The sequence below is a fragment of the Pongo pygmaeus genome, chromosome 10 (assembly GCF_028885625.2).
Source record: "Pongo pygmaeus isolate AG05252 chromosome 10, NHGRI_mPonPyg2-v2.0_pri, whole genome shotgun sequence".
Taxonomy (NCBI): Eukaryota; Metazoa; Chordata; class Mammalia; order Primates; family Hominidae; genus Pongo; species Pongo pygmaeus.
This window is the reverse complement of record NC_072383.2, coordinates 121,308,744-121,325,483: the sequence shown is the minus strand read 5'-3', so window position 1 is coordinate 121,325,483 and position 16,740 is coordinate 121,308,744. Positions and strand designations below refer to the sequence as shown.

Sequence of the window (16,740 nt, the reverse complement as noted above, 5' to 3'; positions counted from 1 at the left end):
ATAAAATTTCATTATTTGAATATAAAATTATATACCTGGAAAAAACAAGATCAAATGAAATATTACTATGCATAATAAAGAAATTCATTAAGGTAGCTGGTTAAACATTTTTAAAAATCAGCTGATCTTGGTGGCTCACGCCTGTAATTCCAGCACTTTGGGAGGCCGAGGTGGGTGGACCACTTGAGGTCAGAAGTTCAAGACCAACCCGGTCAACATGGTGAAACACTGTCTCTACTAAAAATACAAAAAATAGCCGGTGTGGTGGCAGGTGCCCGTAATCCCAGCTACTCGGGAGGCTGAGGCAGAAGAATTGATTGAACCCGGGAGGCAGAGGTTGCAGTGAGCCAAGATCATGTCATTGCACTCCAGCCTGGGCAACAGAACAAAACTGTCTCAAATAAAAAAAAAAATTTTTTTTAATCACTAGCTCGCCACATCCTTTACAAAAGACGGCAGCCAGCCACAGTGGCTCATGTCTATATTCCCAGCACTTTCGGCGGCCAAGGCAGGAGGATCACTTGAGCCCAGGAGTTTGAAACCAGCCTGAGAAACATGGTGAAACCCAGACTCTACAAAAAATTAGCTGAGTGTGGTGGTGCTCGCCTGTAATCCCAGCTACTTGGGTGGCAGAGCTTGGGAGGTTGAAGCCGCAGTGAGCTGAGATCATGCCACTGTACTCCAGCCTGGGTGACAGAGTGAGACCCCACCTCAAAAAAAAAAAAAAAAAAAAAAAGAAACCAAAAAAAAAAAAAAAAAAAACCAGCCTGGACAACATGGCAAAATCTGCCTCAACTGAAAATACAAAAGTTGGCTGGGTGCAGTGGCTCACGCCTGTAACCCAGCACTTTGGGAGGCCCAGGCGGGCGGATCACTTGAGGTCAGGAGTTCGAAACCAGTCTGCTCCAAATGACGAAACCCCATCTCTACTAAAACTACAAAAATTAGCCAGACGTAGTGATGCATGCCTGTACTCCCAGCTAGTCAGGAGGCTGAGGCAGGAGAATCACTTGAATATAGGAGGCGGAAGTTTCAGTGAGCTGAGATCACACCACTGCACTCCAGCCTGGGCAACAAAGTGAGAGTCCGTATATAAAAAAAAATTATCCAGGTGCAGTGGCACGTGCCTGTAATCCCAGCTACTGGGCAGGAGAATCACTTGAACCTGGGAGGCAGAGGCTGCAGTGAGCCAGAGTCAAGATCGAGCCACTGCACTCGAGCCTGGGCGACAAGAGCAAGACTCTGTCTCATTAAAAAAAAAAAAAAAAAAAAGAGTTAGGCCGGGAGCAGTAATCCCAGCACTTTGGGAGGCTGACGCGGGCGGATCATGAGGTCAGGAGTTCGAGGCCAGCCTGGCCAACACAGTGAAACCCCGTCTCTACTAAAAGTACAAAAATTAGCTGGGCGTGGTGGCAGACGCCTGTAATCCCAGCTACTCAGGAGGTTGAGGCAGGAGAATCACTTGAATCTGGGAGGCGGAGGTGGCAGGCAGCCGAGATCGTGCCAGAGCTAGACTCTGTCTCAAAAAAAAAAAAAAAGATTTAAATGTAGAAAGAAACTCTAAAAATGAAAAAATACAAGAGAATGTATTTATTTATTTATTTTTTGAGGCAAGTTTCACTGTGTCACCCAGGCTGGAGTGCAGTGGCACAATCACAGCTTACTGCAGCCTCGACCTCCCAGGCTCAGGTGATCCTCCCACCTCAGCTTCCTTAGTAGCCAGGACTACAAGCACCTGGCCAAGTTGCCCGGCAAATTTTAGTATTTTATGTAGAGACAGGGTTTCACTATGTTGCCCAAGCTGGTCTTGAACTCCTGGGAAGCGATCCGCCTACCTCAGCCTCCCAAAGTGCTCGGATTACAGGTATAAGCCACTGCGCCTGGCCAAGAATTTATTTTTAATCTTGCGGTGGGTAATACCTTTCCAAACAGACATAAAAATACAAACTTCTGAATTTTTTGTAAAAAAAATAAATAAATAACAAAATCAATTAAAAAATGCCAAATTAGAGGAAAATCTGAAATACCCACAAAGAACTTTAAAGTCAATTTTGAAAAGAACAACTCGGTCCAGGCACGGTGGCTCATGCCAGTAATCCCAACACTTTGGGAGGCTGAGGCAGGAGGATCACTTGAGCCCAGGAATTTGAGACTAGCCTGAGCAACATGGGAGACCCTGTCTCTAAAAACACAACAATAATAAAACCACAGAAATAGCTCTGTGTCTTTTAAAAAACAACTCAAGAGAAAGAGAGACCAAGGATGTAAGGAGAAAAACAAAAGGCTTTTCACCTTGAGAAAGTAAATATTTCAACCAAAATTAAGAATGGAAATCAAATCCATGTGGTAATATTTTTAAAAATTTTTTTTGCATATATCAGATTAGCAAAAAAAACAAGTTCTATAACATATTGTTGGTGAATGAGTGAGAAAATGGGCCCTCCCCTACTCATTCTATTGGAAAAGGCGCTTTGGAAGCCAAGTTTGGATGAATAACCTTTTGCCTTAGCAAATGCACCTCCAGAAATTGAATCCACAGATATACTTCCAGGTGCACCAAAATATCATTACTTAAAATTAGAGGTATACTTACTTTAAATCTATTTATCAGAATAAATTAACAATGAAGGGAAATGAGCAATTAGAAGATATGGTAAAAATCTGACTACGATCAAAGGTAAAAATATTTGTGTTAAAGAAATGACCACTGGGCATGGTAACTCACGCCTGTAATCCCAGCACTTTGGGAGGCCAAGGCAGGCAGATCGCTTGAGCCCAGGAGTTCAAGACTGGCGTGGACAATATAGAGAGACTGCATTTCTAAAAAAATAATAAAAAATATTAGCCAGATGTGGTGGTGCACATCTGTAGTCCCAAGCTACTTGGGAAGCTGAGCTAGGAGGATTACCAGGGAGGATACCAGGTATCCTTGGCATCCCAAAGTGTTGGGATTACAGGCGTGAGCCACTGCACCTGGGCCAGACTCAGTTTTATATGTTTTAGGACCCTTTAATTCTAGAATGGAGTGTGGGTTCTCTTTTATTGTGTTTTTAAATGTCATTATTTTTATACGATTCTATGATCATAGCAATGACTAAGAATTAAACAAATCTTCATTACTTAGAATTATATTTTAAATTTATTTTATTGTTTGCTATCATCAGAAATGGATTTTCAGATTGTTAAAACATTGAACCACAAGGCCAGGTGCAGTAGCTCACACCTGTAATCCCAGCACTTTGGGAGGCCGAGGTGGGTGGATTGCCTGAGGTCAGAGTTCAAGACCAGCCTGGCCAACATGGTGAAACACCGTCTCTACTAAAAATACAAAAATTAGCCAGGCGTGGTGGCGGGTGCCTGTAATCCCAGTTACTTGGGAGGCTGAGGCACAAGAATTGCTTGAAACCAGGAGGCAGAGGTTGCAGTGAGCCAAGATAGCATTGCTGGACTCCAGCCTTGGCGATACAGCAAGACTCCGTTTCAAAAAATATATAAAAAACCTTGAACCATAATGTTTTTCCAAATGATGTATTTTTATCTTTAAATAGAAAAGAAAGAGGTAAGGTCACACTGTCCCTTGCAAATACCAGCTGTTTTTTCTTCCTTTCAAACCCTGTTTATAGGGTGAAGACTGTCTCCTTCTGTTGAAGTCTTTGCCTCCTGCTGAAGCTGAGAAAACTGCACAAAGAGTCATCATATGGGCACGACTGGCGTTACAAAAGCCAGATCATTCTAAAGAGGTGACATTTTCACTAAGTAAAATATAAGTAAATCCAATTTGTATGGCTATTAATCAATAGGATAGAAAAGATGGGCTTACACATATGAAGATCTGCCCTTCTCACTGCTTGGGTGGCCTAGTGAAAAAATTCCTGGGTAAATTTACTACTAGGAAAAAAAAAATAATTGTGGCTGCCTTGGAGCGGCTGCTTAGCCCACAGAGAATGACCTGGGAGCTGTGGGTTAGCGGATGTCTTGGAGCAGCTGTTGTACACGAAAGGTTTCTATAATGCCTTGCAATATAAACAATGTTTTGTATCATACAGGACATAATTGTTACTGTTAAATAGTAATGTCAGCTACAGAACCAATATAAATCTATATAATCTTATAACATTGAAACTTAGAAATGGTTTTAAGAGAGTTTACTTCTTTGCAGATAAGGAACCAAATACTTGATTTATCCAGGATAGTTAGATTTTTACCAAGCCTAAGAAGTTGAGGCTGCAGTGAGCTATGATCGCACCACTGCACTTGAACCTAGGTGACAGTGAGACCCTGTCTCAAAAAAGAAATGACAACAAGGATGTTCAGCCAGTTTTTGTTGCTGAAAAGATAGTATTTTTTATCACTCAACACCCCTCATAGAAACACAAATTCAGCATGAGGAATGCTATACCTGTTATGACATTCCAAATTTCTATGTAACTTATAATCTAAAAAAAAAAAAAAATTTTTTTTTTTTTTTTGAGACCGAGTCTTGCTCTGTTGCCCAGGCTGGGGTGCAGTGGCATGATCTCGGCTCACTGCAACCTCCGCCTCCCGGGTTCAAGCGACTCTCCTGTCTCAGCCTCCCTAGTAGCTGAGATTACAGATGCACGCCACCACGCCCGGCTAATTTTTGTATTTTCGTAGAGATGGGGTTTTGCCATGTTGGCCAGGCTGGTCTCGAACTCCTGACCTCGGGTGATCTCCCCACCTCAGCTTCCCAAAGTGCTGGGATTACAGGCGTGAGACACTATGCCTGGCTTAAAAAGTTTTAACAAAAATGTACACACCTGAATTTTTCTGGTCCAAATGCTCCATAAAAAGTAGTCAATTTTGCATGAGCTCTTAGCACCTGAAGAAAAAATAATAATCTGAATTTATATGCAACAATATTGAAATTAAAAAACATTAAAAATTAATCATTACATTTCACATGTCTATACACATTCACATTTATCTCACATCACAACTCAATTCCCATAGGACTGCCTTTATTTCTCACACACACACACACACACACACACACAAAACATGGGATAAGAAAAACATTTCCAATTACATCCAATTATAAAGGCACATACACATTAATTGTAGGAACTCTTTAAAATCAGTTTTCTCACTAATTTCTAAGTTCTTATGGTAAAATCCAGCTGGATTACAATACTTAATTTGAACTAAGAATTTGAATATTTATATGCTCACATGCACACACACGTGTTTTGGCACCATCATAATCAACATCGCAGTTTATCTTCATTTGAACGTTTAGCAGGTACCAGGTACTATGTATAAGAGTTTATATGAATTATTTCCTTTGATCTCAAAATGACCTTATAAAGTAAGTACCTATTAATATTACCATTTTGCAGATAAGAAATCTAAGGTAATGAAATAACTTGCTCTTGATAAAATACAGGTCTATTTTGAATGGAAAACATATTATAAAGATATTCACCCACATATTAACCTAGAAATCTAATGTAATTACCTCTTTCAAGCCATCAGAATAAATGAGAGCAGTTTTATCTTCTTTCTTCAAAAGCTAAGTAAGAATAATAAGAAATACAGTTAGAAGAATATCTACTGTTTAGCTATTTCCTAAATGATGGATTTTCTGTGAAATAACAAAAATTTTTTTAAAATAAATTATCATTTAAGTGTGAAATGAATAGTAAACTATAAAGAACTGACATGTTTTTTAAAATAATGCATTTGCCCGGGGGCAGTGGCTCACGCCTGTAATCCCAGCACTTTGGAAGGCTGAGGCGGGCGGAATGCTTGAGCTCATGAGTTCGGGATGACCCTGGACAACATGGTGAAACCCCGTCTCTACTAAGATACAAAAAATTAACCAGGCATCGTTGTGCGCACCTGTATTCCCAGCTACTAAGGAGCCTGAGGCACGAGAATCCCTTGAGCCCGAGAGGCTGAGGTTGCCGTGAGCCGAGATCCCACCACTGCACTCCAGCTTGGGGTACAAAATGAGACTCCATTTCAAAAAAAATATATTACAAATAAATAAATAAATAGCAATAATACTCACAGGTCATTGCAAAAATGACATTATTTGCAATTGCAAAAATTGCAAGTCAGAAAAGGTCTAGGACAGAAAAAGAATCCATTTTTTATTTATTATTATTATTATTATTATTACTATTTTTTTTTTGAGATAGGGTCTTGCTCCATCACCCAGGCTGGAGTGCAGTGGCGCAATCTCTGCTCACTGCAACCTCCACCTCCTGGGTTCAAGTAATTCTCCTGTCTCAGCCTTCCAAGTAGCTGGGATTACAAGCATGCGCCACCAGGCCCGGCTAATTTTTTTTTGTATTTTTAGTAGAGATGGGGTTTCATCTTACTGGCCAGGCTGCTCTCGAACTCCTGACCTCAAGTGATCCGCTCTCCTGAGCCTCCCAAAGTGCTGGGATTATAGGCATGAGCCACTGCACCCAGCCAAGAATCCATTTTTTAAAAAATTATTTCTTTGGCATAAGACTAATATATACAAACGGTATCAAAACGTACCCTCCCACCTTACATACATTAGTGGAGGGATTATAGCCACCGTGCTTGGCCCAATCCCAACACTTTGAGAGTCTGAGGCAGGAGGATTGCTTGAACCCAGGAGTTTGAGGCTGCAATGCATTACAATTGCACTCCAGCCTGGGTGAAAAAGCAAGACCTTGTCTCAAAAACAAAAAGTGTTAGCAAAGATGTGGAGAAATTTGAACACTTATGCACTGTTGCTGGAAATGTGAAATGGCACAGTCACCATGGAAAACATGGTAGTTCCTTAAAAATTTAAAAGAGAATTAGGGCCCAGTGTGTTGGCTCACGCCTGTAATCCCAGCATTTTGGGAGGCCAAGGCAGGCGGATCACTTGAAGTCAGGAGTTCAAGACTAGCCTGGCTAACATGGTGAAACCCCATCTCTACTAAAAATACAAAAATCAGCTGGGTGTGGAGGCACATGTCTGTAATCCCAGCTACTTGGGAGGCTGAGGCGAGAGAATCACTTGAGCCTTGGGGGGCGGGCAGAGGTTGCAGTGAGCCAAGATCACACCATTGCACTCTAGCCTGGAAGACAGAGTGAGACTCTGTCTCAAAAAAACAGAATTAGCATAAGACCCAACATTTCCACTTCTGGGTATATGCTCAAAAGAACTGAAAGAGGGACTCAAATAGACATCTGTACACCCATGTTCATAGCAGCATTATTCACAGCAGCAAAAATGTGGAAATGACTAAAGAAGTCAGGGTTAGGGTCAGAGTCGGGACCATGGATAAACAAAAAAGAAAGAAATTCTGTCATTTGCAACAACATGAATGAACCTGGAAGATATTATGCTAAGTGAAATAAGCCAGTCACAAAAGACAAGTACTGTATGATTTCATTTAATATAAGGTACTTAGAGTAGTCAAAATTATATACATAGACAGCAGATGGTTTGCCAGGGGCTGGGGAGATGGAGAAATGGGAAGTCCATGTTTAATGGGCAGAGTTTCAGTTTCATAACGATGAAAAGAGTTGGGGAGATGGACGATGGCCGAATGTGATTATGAATGTATTTAATACCATTAAATTTAAAAATGCTTAAGATAGGCCGGGCGCAGTGGCTCATGCTTATGATTGCAGCACTTTGGGAGGCCAAAACAGACAGATCATTTGAGGTCAGGAGTTCGAGACCAGCCTGACCAACATGGTGAAACTGTGTCTCTACTAAAATACAAAAATTAGCCAGGTGTGGTGGCGGCGGGAGCCTGTAATCTCAGCTACTTGAGAGGCTGAGGCAGGCGAATCACTTGAACCCAGGAGGTGGAGGTTGCAGTGAGCCGAGATCACACCACCGCACTCCAGCCTGGGCGACAGTGTGAGACTCCCTCTCAAAAATAAAATATTTTTTTTTAAAAAGGTTAAAATGGTAAATTTCATGTTATGTACTTTTTAACAAAATGAAAACAAAATTGGGGGAAAAAAGTATAAACAACCCAAATGTCCATCAACTGATAAATGGAGAAATAAAATGTGGTATATCCATAAAACAGAATATTATGTGGCAATAAAAAGAAATACAGCACTGACATGTGCTACAGCATGGATGAACCCTGAAAATATTTTTTTTATTTTTATTTTTTTTTTGGGACAGAGTCTTGCTCTGTTGCCAGGCTGGAAGCACGATCTCGGCTCAAAGCAACCTCCACCTCCCAGGTTGAAGCAATTACCTTCCCTCAGCCTCCTGGGACTACAGGTGTGCGCCACCATGCCCGGATAATTTTTTGCATTTTTTGTATTTTAGTAGAGACGGGGTTTCACCATGTTCATCAGGATGGTCTCGATCTCCTGACCTCGTGATCTGCCCACCTCGGCCTCCCAAAGTACTGGAATTACAGGCGTGAAACAACGTGCCCAGCCCAAACCCTGAAAATATTATGCTAAGTGAAAGAAGCCAGACATGAAGGAGACATATATGATTCCATTTATTTGAACCGTTCAGAATAGGCAAATCTAGAGAGACAGGAGGTAAATTAGTGGTTTCCTGAAGCTGGGGGACTGGGGGAAATGGGGAATGACTATTAATGGCATAGAGGTTTTGTTTTCTTTTGTTTTTTGATGGAGTCTCACTCTGTTGCCCAGGCTGCAGTGGCGCAGTTTTGGCTCACCGCAACCTCTGCCTACCAGGTTCAAGCAATTCTCCTGCCTCAGCCTGCCAAGTAGCTGGAACTACAGGAGTGCACCACCACACCCAGCTCATTTTTATATTTTTAGTAGAGATGGGGTTTCGCCATGTTGGCCAGGCTGGTCTTGAACTCCTAACCTCAGGTGACCCACTCACCTCTGCCTCCCTAAGTACTGGGATTACAGGCATAAGCCACCTCACCCAGACATTTAAGAGTTTTATCTTTTAATTTAATACTTTTTCTTTTTCTTTTGAGACAGAGTCTCGCTCTGTCGCCAGGCTGAAGTGCAGTGGCGTGATCTCAGCTCACTGCAACCTCCGCCTCCCAGGTTCAAGCAATTCTCCTGCCTCAGCATCCCAAGCAGTTGGGACTACAGGAGCGTGCCACCACACCCGGCTAATTTTTGTATTTTTAGAGACAACATGAGGTCTCACCATATTGGCCAGGCTGGTCTTCAACTCCTGACCTCAGGTGATCCACCCGCCTTGGCCTCCCTAAGTGCTGGAATTACAGGAGGGAGCCACCGCGCATAGCCTTAATTTTATTTTTTGAGACAAAGTCTCGCTCTGTCGCCCAGGCTGAAGAGCAGTGGCGCAATTTTAGCTCACCACAACCTCCGCCTCCCGGATTCCAGTGATTCTCGTGCCTCAGCCTCCCCAATAGCTGGAACTACAGGCACATGCCACCACGCCCAACTAATTTTTATATTTTTAGTAGAGATGGAGTTTCACCATGTTGGCCAGGCTGGTCTCCAGCTCCTGACCTCAGGTGATCCACCCACCTCAGCCTCACAAATTGCTGGGATTAAGGCATGAGTCACCACATCCGGCCTGGGATAGAGGTTCTTTTGGGGAGATTTAAAAGTTCTAAAATTGACAATAATGATGCTTGCACAACTCAAGGAATATATTAAAAACCACTGAACTGTATACTTTAAATAGGTGAATTGTATAGGATGTGAATTATCTCCATTAAGCTGTTATAAAAACTTTTCTATTAATAATACACATAGCGGATAGGAGGAAAAAATATATTTGAGGCAGGATTATGAGAGATTAAAGCAAATTCTCCCCTGCCCCAAAAAAACAAAATACAAAAAAACGAACCTACCCTGGTTTTGGCATAATTCAGCATCTCTTGAGTGGTTTCATAGGTTATCCACTGAGCTTTCAGGCAGTAATTCACCACAAATTCATCGTCCTGTTTCACAAATGCCAGACACATTAAGGCAACCTAATGTTGATCAACACGTCAATCTAAATACTGTAGTACGTGACAAGAAAAACATACCTGGATTTTATGTAGATTTTCCTTAGCGTCATCTACAAGTTGTTGCCATTCGGTCTGTTCACTGGCATCCATAGAACTCAATGCCAGTTTCTCCAATATATGATTTGACTTGACCTTGTAAACAAGCTGTAATATAAACATGCCACATCAAGCAATTTGAAGTACAATAATACCTGCGGATGGCTTATTCTCAGAGTAAGCCGAGTGAAACAAACTACTATGAAAAAGGTGAATCCTCATGCGCTCCAGGAATGAGATTTAAAGAAAGTAACATTCAGATATCTGAGAGGTGAACCAGATTATTAGCAGGTATGGGAACCATTTCTGTTGAGTCCTTACTAAACGTGTCAAGCAGTACACTTACTAAGAGCTTTATATGAGCTAAGACATGGAATCGAAATATCCATCAACAGATAAGTGAATAAATAAAATGTGGTATATTTGCACAGTAAAATATTGTTCAGTCTAGAAGCTAGGTGTAGTGCCAGCCTGCTCAGGAGGCCGAGGCAGGACAACCATTTGAGCCCAGGAGTTCGAGCCCAGCCTGGGCAACATGGTAAGACTCTATTTAAAAAAAAAAAAGAGGGAAAATTTGTCATTTGCAACAACACAGATAAACCTGAAGGACATTATGGTAAGTGAGATAAGTCAGACACAATAATAAAAAAAATACTATATGACCTCACTTACATGTGAAATCTTAAAATAGTCAAACTCATAAAAGTAGAGAGTAGAGGCGAGGCACGGTGGCTCACGTCTGTAATCCCAGCACTTTGGGAGGCTGAGGCGGGAGGATTATTTGAGGTCAGGAGTTCAATACCAGCCTGGGCAGTATGGTGAAACCCCGTCTCTACGAAAAATACAAAACTTAGCAGGGCATGTTAGTGGGTGCCTGTAATCCCAGCTACCTGGGAGGCTGAGGCAGGAGAATCCTTGAACCCGGGAGGCGGAGGTTGCAGTGAGCAGAGATCGTGCCACTGCACAACAGAGCAAGACTCCATCTCAAAAAAAAAAAAAAAAAAAAATGTAGAGAGTAGAATGGTGATAACTAGAGCCCAGGGAAAGGGGCTGGGGTATACAGAGGTGTCAGAGATGTTCCAAGGCTGCAAAGCTTCAGTTAGAAGGAGGAATGAGTTTCAGAGGTCTATGATGACTGTAGTTAGTAATAATGTATATTTCAAAATTGCTAAAAGAGCCAGGCGTGGTGGCTCACACCTGTAATCCTTGCATTTTGGGAGGCTGAGGCAGGTGGATTACCTGAGCTCAGAAGTTCAAGACCAGCTTGAGCAACATGGCGAAACCCCGTCTCTACTAAAAATACAAAAAATTAGCCAGGCGTGGTGGTGCGCGTCTGTAATCCCAGCTACTCAGAAGGCTGAGGCACGAGAATCACACGAACCTGGGAGGTGGAGGTTGTAGTGAGCCAAAATCGTGCCACTGCACTCCAGTTTGGAAGACAAAGCAAGACTCTATCTCAAAAAAAAAAAAAAAAAAATTGCTAAAAGAGTAGTTTTAAATGTTCTCACCACAAAAAAAGATAAGTGAGGTGATAGTTACGTTAATTAGCTTGATTTAATCATTGCACAATGTAAATGTATAAAATCACCACATTGCACATCGAAAGTATATACAATCATTCTTGTTTTTCTTTTTATTTATTTTTATGAGACAGAGTCTCGCTCTGTCGCCCAGGCTGGAGTGCAGTAGCAGGATCTCGGCTCACTGCAACCTCTGCCTCCCGGGTTCAAGTGATTCTCCTGCCTCCGCCTTCCGAGTAGCTGGGATTACAGGCGCCTGCCACCACACCCAGCTAATTTTTTGTATTTTTAGTAGAGACGGAGTTTCATTGTGTTAGCCAGGATGGTCTCGATCTTCTGACCTTGTGATCTGCCCACCTTGGCCTCCCAAAGTGCTGGGATTACAGGCGTGAGCCACTGCGCCCAGCCCTTCTTTTTTATTTTTGAGACAGAGTCTTGCTCTGTCACCCAGGCTGGAGTGCAGTAAGTGTAATCTCAGCTCACTGCAACCTCCGCCTTCTGATTCAAGCGATTCACCTGCCTCAGCCTCCTGAGTAACTGGGACAACAGGCATCCACTGCCATGCCCAGCTAATATTTGTATTTTTAGTACAGACAGGGTTTTGCTATGTGGGCCAGGCTGGTCTTAAACTCCTGGCCTCAAGTAATCCACCCACCTTGGCCTCCCAAAGTGTGGGATTACAAAGGTGAGCCACTGCACCCAGCCAAGTATATACGATTATTTATCAACCGAAGAGATTTATATGAATTGTCTTTTTAAATTATCATAACCTAAGAAGTAAACATTTACATGTCATCATGACACTATGGGGTAAGTACTAATATCCCCATTTTACAAACAAGAAAACTGAGACCCAAGAAAGGTTAAGTAACGTGTCTGAAATTATGCAGTCCAAAAGTAACAGAGTCGATTTTGTTTGTCTGTTTAGAGACAAGGTCTCGCTCAGTCACTCAGGCTAAAATGCAGCGGTGTAATCATAACTCACTGCAGCCTGGAACTCCTGGGCTCAAGCAATTCTCTTGCCTCACCATCTCAAGTAGCTGGGACTACAGGCGCACACCACCACGCTCACCCAGCTCATGAAACTGGTTTTTAAAGACAACCAATTTTCTAAGTCTACTAAAAGTTCTTTAAAGGTTAGAGTTAGAAATACTCAAATTTCAGGTTCTATTTCCTATGGACACAATACCAACTTTGACAGGGACTCTCTGGTTCTGAAAACTATAAATGATAACAAAGAGTAGTTTCATTCATGAATATTCCCCTCATTTCTTTCATAGATTTTCTGTTTGGGTTTGGTTTTTTTGCTCCATTGTCTCTTTTTAAACATTACTTCTAAAATCTTTCAGATGTTCAAAAAAGTAATAATGTAAATTATAAATACTATAATAATAATGTACTCATCACCTTTAGCTTAAAAAATAAAGCAGATGTTACCAATAGTTTCAGATCCCACTGTTGTCTTCCCAAATACATCATCCTCCTCCTCCCAACCAGAAGTATACATTATTCTTGTATTTAGTACTTATTCCATTAATTACTTTGTCTCTTAACTTGTATACATTTCTAAACAATACAGAGAATTATTCTTGCTGGGTATGGTGGCTCACGCCTGTAATCCCAGCACTTTGGGAGGCTGAGAAGGGAGGATCACTTGAGGTCAGGAGTTCAAACCAGCCTGGGCAACATAGCAAGACCCTGTCTTTACAAAATATATATAAAAATAAATATATATTTTTCGACCAGGCATGGTGGCTCATGCCTGTAATCCCAGCACCTTGGGAGGCTAAGGCAGGTGGATCACTTGTGGTCATGAGTCCGAGACCAGCCTGGCCAACATGGTGAAACCCCACCTCTACAAAAAATACAAATATATATATATTTTTTTTAAGGAAGTATTCTGTATGTTTAAAACCGTTATATTTTTAAAACAAGCACATGAGTAGCAAGCACCCACTTAGTAAATATTAATTCTTTAACCAACTACAGTAAGGCTTTCTCTCTTATTACTTCCCCAAAAACTGACTTTTCAAGGATTATCAATGACCTAATTGCTGTATCCTCCAGACATCTTTCAGCTTTTACACTTGATCTTCTCTGTAGTATTTGAAACTGCTGATCACTCCCCAGTACATTTAAAACTTACTGCTTCCTTGGCTTCCATAATCATACATTCTTACAGTTTTCCTCCTTTATTTCTTCCCAAACATGTATACAGCCCTTCCTCCTCCATCCCTCATATGCTATTGCCCCCACATCACATCCTCAGATGTCTTTTCACTCTCTGCATTTGCTGGAGTCATCTGAGCCATTACACTGGTGTCTCCAACCCTTAGAAGCAGTGTAGGCCACTCCTCAACTTCCCACTAGACATCTCTATTTCACCAGACCCCTCCCATCCATTTTTTTTTTTTTTAATTTAGAGATGAGAGGCTCACTATGATGCCCAGGCTGGGGTGCAGTGGCTATTAACAGGCCAATCTTATTGCAGTATAGCCTCAAACAACTGAGCTCAAGGAATCTTCCTGCCTCAGCCTCCTGAGCAGCTAGGACTACCAGCATGCACGACTGTGCTCAGCTCACATCCAATTTTCATAAAGCAGAACTTTTCATCTTTTATCCCTAAACTGCTCTTCCACACATATTCCTCATTTCAGGTCTTGCCATTGTCACCCAATGTGTATGCTGAGCCAGAGTAAAGCAAGTCAACCTCAAGTCCCCTGCCCTTCCTTCCATTTGATCACTAAGTCCTGCTGATTCCACCCACTATATTCCTCTTTTTTTTTTTTTTCCTGAGAGAGTCTTGCTGTGTTGCCCAGGATAGAGTGCAGTGGTGTGATCTTGGCTCACTGTAACCTCCACCTCCTGGGTTCAAGCGATTTTCCTGCCTCAGCCTCCCGAGTAGCTGAGACTACAGGCATGTGCCACCACACCTGGGTAATTTTTGTATTGTTAGTATAGTATTTTTAGGTTTCGCCATATTGCCCAGGCTGGTCTTGAACTCCTGACCTCAGGTTATCTGCCCGCCTCAGTCTCCCAAAGTGCTGGAATTAAAGGAGTGAGCCATCGCACCTGGCCTGTATTCCTCTCTTATCAGCCTTCTCTCTCACCTATATCTGTACTTCATTGCCCTGGTTCAGGTCTCCTAGAGAAAAGTACTTAGTTCCAATGTATTTACCCTTCTCCAAATTCTTTGTCTTTCTAAAATGACAACCTAATCAAGATACTCTCCTGCTTAAAACTGTCAGTAGGTTCCTATCACCTGCAAAATCAAATCTCACTCCTGGCCAGAAGTGGTGGCTTAGGACTGTAATCTCAAAACTTTGGGAGGCCAAGGTGGACAGATCTCTTGAGCCCAGGAGTTCAAGACCAGCCTGGGCAACATGGCAAAACCTTGTCTCTACAAAAAATTTAAAAATTAGTTGGGCATGGTGGTATGCGCCTATATTCCCAGCCACTCAGGAGGCTGAAGCAGGAGGATCACTTGAGCCTGAGAGGTCAAGGCTGCGGTAAGCTGTGATCACCCCACTGTACTCCAGCCTGGGTGACAGAGGCCCCTACTTCTGCATCATCATCATCTTCTTTTACTCTGCTGCCCATATAACCTACATTCTAGTCCCACCTAATCAGCAGGAGTTCCTGAAGCATCACAAGTCCCCCTCATTCTATCCATGCTGACCTCGTAACCAGAATCCCTTCCCCTCCCTGGTCTGTCTGGAACACCTTCAAGACCTGACCTGAGGCCAGGTGCAGTGGCTCACACCTGTAATCCCAGCACTTTGGGAGAACAAGACAGGCAGATCACGAGGAGGTTAGGAGTTCAAGGCCAGCCTGGCCAACATGGTGAAACCCCATCTTTACTAAAAATACAAAAATTAACTGGGCATGGTGATGCATGCCTGTAATCCCAGCTATTCGGGAGGCTGAGGCAAGAGAATTGCTTGAACCCAGGAGGCGGAGGTTGCAGTGAGCTGAGATTGTACCACTGCACTCCAGCCTGAGCAACAGAGCAAGACTCCATCTCAAGAAAAAAGAAAAAAAAAGACCTGACCTGAAAACGACCTCCTCAGTAACATCTTTCTGCCCCACTATGGGTCACTCTTTCCTCTGAATCTCTAATCAACTTCAGTCATATCTTAATTATAGCCTTAAACACATTAAATTCCAATTATATATTACATGTCTGTCCCCTCAGCCTCTAGCACATGACGAAATGCTTGTTTGGTGAACAAATGAATACATGAATGATTACCTCAACATCTAGTCCAAACTGAATGGCAAAACTCTCAGCTTCAGCAAATCTGTGTTTGTGAAGTAACCGACTCAATCTGTTAAGTTGGAAAAGAAATTTTGTTAAATGCTTATTAGTCAGGGAATTTAAGTTATTCACTAAAGGATAAAGCTTAAAAAAAAATGAGAAGTTACCTGTTTTCTGGTAAAGCTTCTGTAAGACATCTGAGTACTAACACAGAGACTGAGTCTTCAGACAATCTAGAAAAAATTTTAACTATAAATGCGCCTGTCTTTTAATATTAATACGTAAAATTTAACATAGCTATTACTTAACACGATAAAACATGACCTACTTTGGATCATTTTTGCAAACTCCTTCTAAAAGGTATATGGTATCCTACAATAACAACAAAAACATGATTAAAATTCCAATATAAGAGCAATGCATTTTATAATTACTAGAGTAACTACTGGTTCAGGCATGAATTATCCATCAACGGACTTTAAAACAACTGGGTATCACATAAATACCTACTATGTACCCACAAAAATTTAAGAAAAAAAAAAAAACACTGGGAAAAAAAATGGCTAGGAAAGATAAATCCCATAGACTCAAAATAATATCACACAGGTTACTTTCTATTAAGGGAAAAACACTTTACAAATGGGGAAATCTGACAGAACTGCCTTAACCAAATGATCGCATTTAAAATCACCCATAACAGGACAAATGGATACCATGAGCCTCTTAACGTGATGTGGTTAGAAAACAATATTACCTGTGCAGTATTTGTGCCAAAAAAGCTTAACATGAATTTAATCATGATGAAACAATCAAATCCAAATAGAGAAACAGCCTACAAAACCACAAGGTGGCGACTCTTCAAAACTGTCAATGTCTTAAAAGACAAAAAATGGACCAGATGCAATGGCTCACACATGTAATCCTAGCACTTTGGGGAGGTGAGCCAGGAAGCTCACTTGAGCTCAAGAGCTTGAGTCTAGCCCAGGAAACA

General features: G+C 41.8%; 1 protein-coding gene across 2 annotated transcripts in view; it reads right to left on the bottom strand.

The window, feature by feature from the left end:
* Window positions 1–16,740, bottom strand: part of KNTC1 (kinetochore associated 1) — a 102,163-nt gene that overhangs the window by 61,820 nt on the left and 23,603 nt on the right. For both annotated transcript variants that reach the window (XM_054441846.2, XM_063647145.1), the window contains exons 14-20: window positions 16,078–16,121; window positions 15,917–15,982; window positions 15,744–15,819; window positions 9,954–10,079; window positions 9,774–9,863; window positions 5,477–5,530; window positions 4,779–4,840 (exon numbers count right to left, since the gene is read on the bottom strand). In XM_054441846.2, coding sequence (XP_054297821.1) covers window positions 4,779–4,840; window positions 5,477–5,530; window positions 9,774–9,863; window positions 9,954–10,079; window positions 15,744–15,819; window positions 15,917–15,982; window positions 16,078–16,121 — 518 coding nt within the window. The remainder of the gene's footprint in view (window positions 1–4,778; window positions 4,841–5,476; window positions 5,531–9,773; window positions 9,864–9,953; window positions 10,080–15,743; window positions 15,820–15,916; window positions 15,983–16,077; window positions 16,122–16,740) is intronic.